This window comes from Coloeus monedula, assembly GCF_965178545.1.
Source record: "Coloeus monedula genome assembly, chromosome: 15".
NCBI classification, from domain to species: domain Eukaryota; kingdom Metazoa; phylum Chordata; class Aves; order Passeriformes; family Corvidae; genus Coloeus; species Coloeus monedula.
Window position 1 is genome coordinate 6,552,050 of NC_138795.1, and position 6,390 is coordinate 6,558,439.

The following is a 6,390-nucleotide window of genomic DNA, read 5'->3' on the forward strand; positions in this document are numbered from 1 at the left end:
AGACATTGGAATGGGCGGCCCAGGGAGACGGTGGAGTCACCGCCCCTGGAGGTGTTTAAGGAAAGACTGGATATGGCACTCAGCGCCGTGGTATAGTTGACATGGTGGTGTTCAGTCACGAGTTGGACTCAATAATCGCAGAGTCTTCTTCAAGTTCATTGATTTTGTGCTTCTGTGATCCCCCGCAGCCGGGCTGTTCCTTGGGCAAGGCCCGCAGAGCCATTCAGGTGTCAGGGCTACAGAAGGTCACCAGGATGAGCAACACCCTCAAAGCCCCTCAGCATGGGCTGTGCCCCCCGGGACCGTCACTGTGTCCCTGCGTCCCCACATCACAACGCCGCGTTTGCAGATCCCTGCCCTGCCCCTCACACAGGAACTGGCCTCAGGGCTGCTCAGTTCCTCTGGCTGCAGCATCCTCTACCGCTGCCCCCACCCCGCCACCTCCACCTCCCCCAGCTCACACCTACATCCACACTATTCCCAGCCAAATAAATGTCACCTCAAGGTCACCCCCAGCAACAAGAGGCACCAGCTCCGCGTCCTGGTAAAAAGATTTATTAAGAACATGCAGAACCTGCCCAAAAGGAGGTTGCTGCCCTGGCACTGACGGGGAGCAGGGGCAGAGGATTAGTGCTTCTCCAGGCAAAGCCACAGGGTGAAATAAAGTGAGTGGAGGGCACAGAAAGGCAGAGGGAGCATATCTATGTGGTGGAGAAACACCCGCAGCAGTTAAGGCGTATAAAGTGCTTGGAGAAGACCAGCCCTATTGAGGGGCTAAATAACACAAGCAGGCAGGGACAGCAAGAGATGTGGGTGTCTGGTGGCACCGGGCACAGGGGAGTGATGACAGACTCACACTCCGCCCTAAGATACAGCAGGAATGACGCTGCCTGCCCACATCACAGTCCCCAGGCACAGCCAGGAAGCCCCCAGATAGGATCCAGGCTGCTGGTCTTCATGGTCATCTCCCAGTTATGCCATGTTCGGGATGCTGCTCTGTGTTTGGGTGCCTCTGCCAGCCTAGGGGAAGGATAGTCCCAGTGCAGCCTCCTGTCTTGGCACAGTCCCAGAGAAAAAATGAGATGAGTGGGACTGGTCCTCAACCAGGCTGTGCCCCAGCAGCTCATCACAGCCTTGTGTCGCCCTCTGGAGTGAGCACAGCCATCAACCAACCTTCTGCTGCTGGGAGCATCACCAGCCTCTTGGTCCCCCCTAAATGGGAATGTCCATGTGGGGCTCGGGTGGTTTCTGTCCTCTTATATTCCTGATGTTTGCCAAAGGAAGGGCACGGGTAAGTGCCTTCACAGGTGCCTCATGCTACCAAGCTGGTCCTCCATGCAGGAGAGGAACGCAGCAATAGCAGACCCAGAGCTGCTGCATAGGGACAGGTCTCCTGCAGCCACTTTGGGGACACTTCTGCAAAACAGCCCTGTGCTCTGGCCAGAGGTGGTGGAAAGCAGGGACACCCTCTGCAACTAGTGCTGCATCCCCTCAGCCTGCCCCAGCACTCTCAAACACTCCCTCATCCCCATGGACTGCTCCCAGAAATACTGCTTTTCCCTGGAATGTTTTTGTCTAAAATTGCCCTGATAGGATTAAGAAAAAAAAAAAAGAAACTGGATAAAAAATAACAACCCCAGGTCATGCTGGAGTTAGGCTCCAAAGCCACCCTGTCCAGGCAGGAGACATGCTGGTGATGGGTTTGGGGACAGCAGAACAGCCAAAGGGGCCTTACTGGGTGTAGCAGGGGAGGGAGCGCTGAGGGGGGAACAAGGGCTGCCTCCTCCTGACAGCAGGAGGGAGGGACCTCACAGGGATGGGTTGGGACAGGATGGGATGCAACTGGATGGGATGGGACAGGGGACCAAGCTGGTGGGGAAAGGAGGGACGGTGTCCCACCCCTCAGTGGGAGTGCAGGGAAAAGGCCAGTTTGACACAGCTGAGTTCCTCCCCGCCATTGCTGACGACCACTCGGACACGGTAGTTGCCATTGGTCATCCAGGAAGGGAGCTCCACATCGGGCACATCGAAGTCACTTGCTGGCAGGGAGTAGGAGCCCTATGGGGAGAGGGGACAGATAGGCAAGAAGTCAACCAAAAGCCCAGCCCAATGCCAAAGGGCACAGTGGTACCCACTGGCACTGCCAGGGTCACCGCGGGAGCTCGGCCGTACCGCTTTGAAGGGGCAGTGGCAGGGGATGCCGTAGGTCAGCAGGGGCTCCGGGCAGGGCGTGCCGGGTGGGATGAGTTCATCGAGAATGCTGCAGACATCGTTGTAGGTGCAGCTGCCCAGCTGGTCAATGCAGGGCAGCTGGATCCAGAGGTCACCCAGCGCTTTCTCTACCACCAGCACTGCCTGGAGGGAAGGTGTTCAGCACCAGCACAACCAGCATGGGCACCCACGGCTCCACACCAGCCAACTCCCTCAGCTCCTGATCATGCAATCTTTGAGGTGTTCATGGGGTCACTGAACGCCCTCCTGCTTTCAGTTCCTCTCAACCTGCAGTTTCTCTTCCTCCAACCTCAGCTTGACCCCTTAAGATAACACCCCCTAACACCTTACATGCCCACCTCCTTCCCCTCTCCTCTGCCTGTCCCAAAACAGGGTGCTCCCATCCTGCAGTTCTGGCACCACACTCCCCCAGCACTCACCCCACAGTCCCAGGCCCAAACAGGCACCATAGCATTACTCAAGACAGCCCACGCACACTGGACGGAGAGACATGTTCTGTCTCATTCCAAAAACTTCCCAAAAAGTGGTGCAGGGCAGCTGGCATGGCCCAAGGCACCCAAAGCAGTGCCATGGCATGTCCTTGAAAGGAGCAGCCAGCTTGGCTCCTGAAAAACAGGTCCTGCAGTGACCTCCCACTGTGGGGGAGCACCCACAGCACTTGGGTTTCACTTCCCTCCTGGAGCCATTACATCCCCAGGACATGAGACAAGTCAGGTGGTTTCTGTCCTAGGGACAAGGTTGGGAGGCTCCCAGCATGGGTCTCCCCATGCCCACTGTCCTGTTCCGGCTTACAGAGCTCAGTGTGCTCAGCCCTGCACCTCTCTGCACCTCGCTCCCCAAGGGCTGCTCATTCCTGTACCCAGTGACAGGCATTTCCCAGCTGTCAGTGGTTGGGGAAGCTCTGCCTTCCCTCACCACACAGAGGCACATCTGGCACTTACCGTCAGAGGGCAACCCATGCTCTTGCCACTCTTGACAGCCGCGCTGACACGCAGGCTCCCTGGGATGCTGATGGGGTCAGGTGCCACAGAAAGGCTCTGCAGCACCACAGGGTCCCTCTTGTCACCACAGTTCTCCCAGGCAAAGCCACCAACCTGCAGCACCGAGAGACAGGAGGAGTTAAGAGACAGGGCAAGCCTTGCCTTGTATTTGTAGGAGGTTTATCCAGAGCTGCACCTCTGACCCCTGCCAAACATCTGCTCACAGAGAGCCAGAAAATGACCTTCAGCTTCTTCAAATGCCAATTCTTGAACTCCCGAGCCTGAGGACATTACAGAAACCCTCTGTCCATGTGCCTCTGCATGTACTTTACACCCAAAGAGGATTACCAGGCTGCAATTTCCAAACTTGTCTCAGCTCTGCCTCCAAACACTTTGCATGTGACCAAGGCAAGATGCATCCTTCATGCCAACGGCACCAAGTAAGGTGTGTGGGGACAGGTCAGAGCAAGCTGGGACCAGGTGGTGGCTACGCTGCCCAGGGGGATGCTGGGCAGGGGTGTGGGGGGATCCCCTTGGAGGGGCTGTGGGGTTGGCACAGCCTCCCACCTCATCCAGGACTAGTCCTGCTGTTGTGAGCCCTTGTCCACCAGCTCCAGCCACCTGGTTCCACACAGGCGTGGGAATCACACTCAAGAACCAGATGAGCCAGGCTCATCCTCTGCCTGATACACCCCAGGGGCCTGATCCTGAGCTATAAATGAGTACAAATCCTGATCCAGAGTACAAATGAGCCCTATGGGATAATGAAAATCCACACGCAAGAAGATGTCACCTGAATGGGGGACATCACTTATGTGTCCTGTCTGAGTTAAGAGTCATGCTGGGACATCTCCCCTGTTTCCTATAAGTCCCACCAACCTGTCCAGCCACCACCAGTAAAGACACTCCGGTTTAAAGGTAGAGGGATAGCAGCACTTGCCTGCAACAGCCACCTCCGAGCCTGCCAGAGGCAAGTGGCAAAGAGACGAGTCCCGGTTCCCTCCCCGAGCAGGTTTGGCCGGAGCAGCCCGTGTCCCCATGCCATGACGCGGGGCTCTCCCTGCCTGCTCGCAGCCGCAGAACCGGTGGAGGCTGTATTGCCTGGTGCCACACGGCAGCCCCAGCGGGCACAGTGCAGCCCACGCAGCTGAGCAGCCCATCCCACCATCCCGCTCGCCCGCCGGGAGCAGCCCAGGGCAGGACACAGTGCTCAGGACAAGCCGGGACAGGGGCAGGCTGCACGCCGACACAGAGCAAGAGCTGGGAGTTCGCAGCCCGAGAGTCTGCAGGCAAAGAGGCTCCAGGGAGCTGAACACTGGTGTGTGGCTGCAGACTGCTGCCCACCGAGCCCCCTCCAGCCTTTCCAACCGGCTCCTCCTTCCCTCGGGCAAGCGCAGATTTCCTGGAAAATAAATTGTGATAGTTCCCCTCCACACCGCGTGAGAGTTACACGTGGTAATTGGCTGTATCTTAATCAGCGCGTGTTACTGAGCCCGGCCCAGCACTCCGTGGGAACAGGCAAGCAGAACCTGGGCTCTTCTCACAGAGCAACAAAATGAGAGCCGGGAGACGCTCAGCCGAAGGACGAGGCCGCTGGGTTTCTTCGTTGAGAAGTGTTTGTAAACGCTGGATCTCTCCTGCTCCGAGCTCACCCTCAGCCTCCAGCGCTGCTCCCCAGAGCGGGCGGCTGCGGGGTCCCCTGGGGGGTCCATGGACCCCACTCCCCTGCCCAACCACAAACACACACCCACCAGCGACCTTCCACCCTGCCGGGGCAAGAAATGCTTCTGGTCTCCTGTAATCCCAACGGGATGACGGAGTCTTCCCCCTCTCCGTCCCGCCGATCCCCCCCCGCCAGCCCCCTCCGTGCCCGAGAGATGCGGGGTGCGGGGTCCCTCCTCACCTTGCTGAGCCGCCGGGCCCCGCTGCGCTCCACCAGCAGCTGCGGCTGCGGCCCGGCGAGCGCGGCCGGAACGAGCTGCAGCGCGCACAGCGCCAGCGCCAGCCCCGCGCACAGCATCCTCCGGGAATGCGCCGGGAACGGGCCGGGATGAGTCCGGGGAGCTGCTCCGAGCCGTGGAGAGGCGAGCGGCGGGCAGGGGCCGCGGCAGGACCTGGATGGCAGCGGTGGGTCTAAGAACCCCCGCGCCGAGGGGATGAGCCCTCTCTCCGAGCCCGGCCCACCGCCAGATTCCCCTCCCTCCCCCGAGGACGCTCACATTTTCCCTACCCCTTTTGCTTTCTTCTTTTTCCCCTCCCTTCCCCGGTTTCGCTGCCAAGCGCAGGACTGGACTCGCAGGGATGCTGGGACGGGAAGCGGCGCTTTCCCAAGCTCCCAGAGCCGGCACTTGGAGCGGGGGGGCGGGAGCTGCACCCACCACCCCAGAGCACACACATCACCCCGCTGCGATGGGGGAGACACGACCATCTCCCCACCACCAACCCCTCCACCCAGGGCTGCGGTTTTCCTCACATCCCACTCGGGGGTGCCCCGGCGGTACCCTCTAGTCTGTACCCGGGATCGCCACGCTCTCCCCGCGCTCGGCACAAGGCAGGTGGCAGCTGAAGAGCAGAGATATTTGAGGTATTTCAGATATTTGAGACCCTCGAACCCGATGTATATGAGCAGGGGGGAGGGGACACTGGCATCGGGTAGCTCCTGACTGGGCAGTTTGCCACAGTACCCCTACCACCCATCTATCCAAAATGTTGGATTTAACGCCCCCTCTTCCATCCCTAACCCCGGTTTTGCGGAGCATTTTCCAGAGCTGCCCCAGGCACCCCCATCATGCTGGAATGGTCACACGGGTACCCCGCCATCAGGAACGGCACACTAGCATGGATTTTCCCATATACTTTGGTGGACGGATGCTTTTATCCTGCAGAAGGGGCTGAGCCAACCGAGCACACAGGACACAAGTGTGGCAGGTCTCAGACCTTCCCCCCTGCCACAGCATCGTCAGGACCCACTTGTGAAACCCTTCCCCATGGTCAGCTCCGCTCTCCCTTGCACGTGGACACTGCTTGGCCTCCCCATATTGCTCCCAGCCCTGGGAAGGGTTGCCTGGCTTGTCCAAACCCCTGTCTCAGCTCTATTTTTAGCCTTTCGTCCTTATTTAGCAGCGAGGCCAGGCGGGAGCGTGCAGGCAGGGCGTGGGAGCAGGCAGGGGATATCGTG

The 6,390-nt window shown here is 59.3% G+C and overlaps 1 protein-coding gene across 1 annotated transcript; it reads right to left on the reverse strand.

Annotated features, from left to right (window-relative positions):
- Positions 1 to 790: 790 nt before the first annotated feature.
- GM2A (ganglioside GM2 activator) lies at positions 791 to 5,239 on the reverse strand. Its single transcript, XM_082291336.1, has 4 exons — positions 5,116 to 5,239; positions 3,174 to 3,326; positions 2,173 to 2,355; positions 791 to 2,058 (listed from the first exon to the last, which is right to left on the reverse strand). Exons 1-4 carry the CDS (start codon positions 5,230 to 5,232, stop codon positions 1,903 to 1,905), a joined length of 609 nt encoding a protein of 202 aa, XP_082147462.1. The 5' UTR covers positions 5,233 to 5,239; the 3' UTR covers positions 791 to 1,902.
- Positions 5,240 to 6,390: the final 1,151 nt, after the last annotated feature.

Excerpts from the sequence above, each read along its gene's own strand:
- GM2A (XM_082291336.1), bottom strand. The coding sequence starts at position 5,232 with ATGCTGTGCGCGGGGCTGGCGCTGGCGCTGTGCGCGCTGCAGCTCGTT. Across the intron at positions 3,327-5,115 it reads GGGCCCGGCGGCTCAGCAAG|GTTGGTGGCTTTGCCTGGGA; the intron begins GTGAGGAGGGAC and ends TCGGTGCTGCAG. Across the intron at positions 2,059-2,172 it reads GCCACTGCCCCTTCAAAGCG|GGCTCCTACTCCCTGCCAGC; the intron begins GTACGGCCGAGC and ends CTCTCCCCATAG.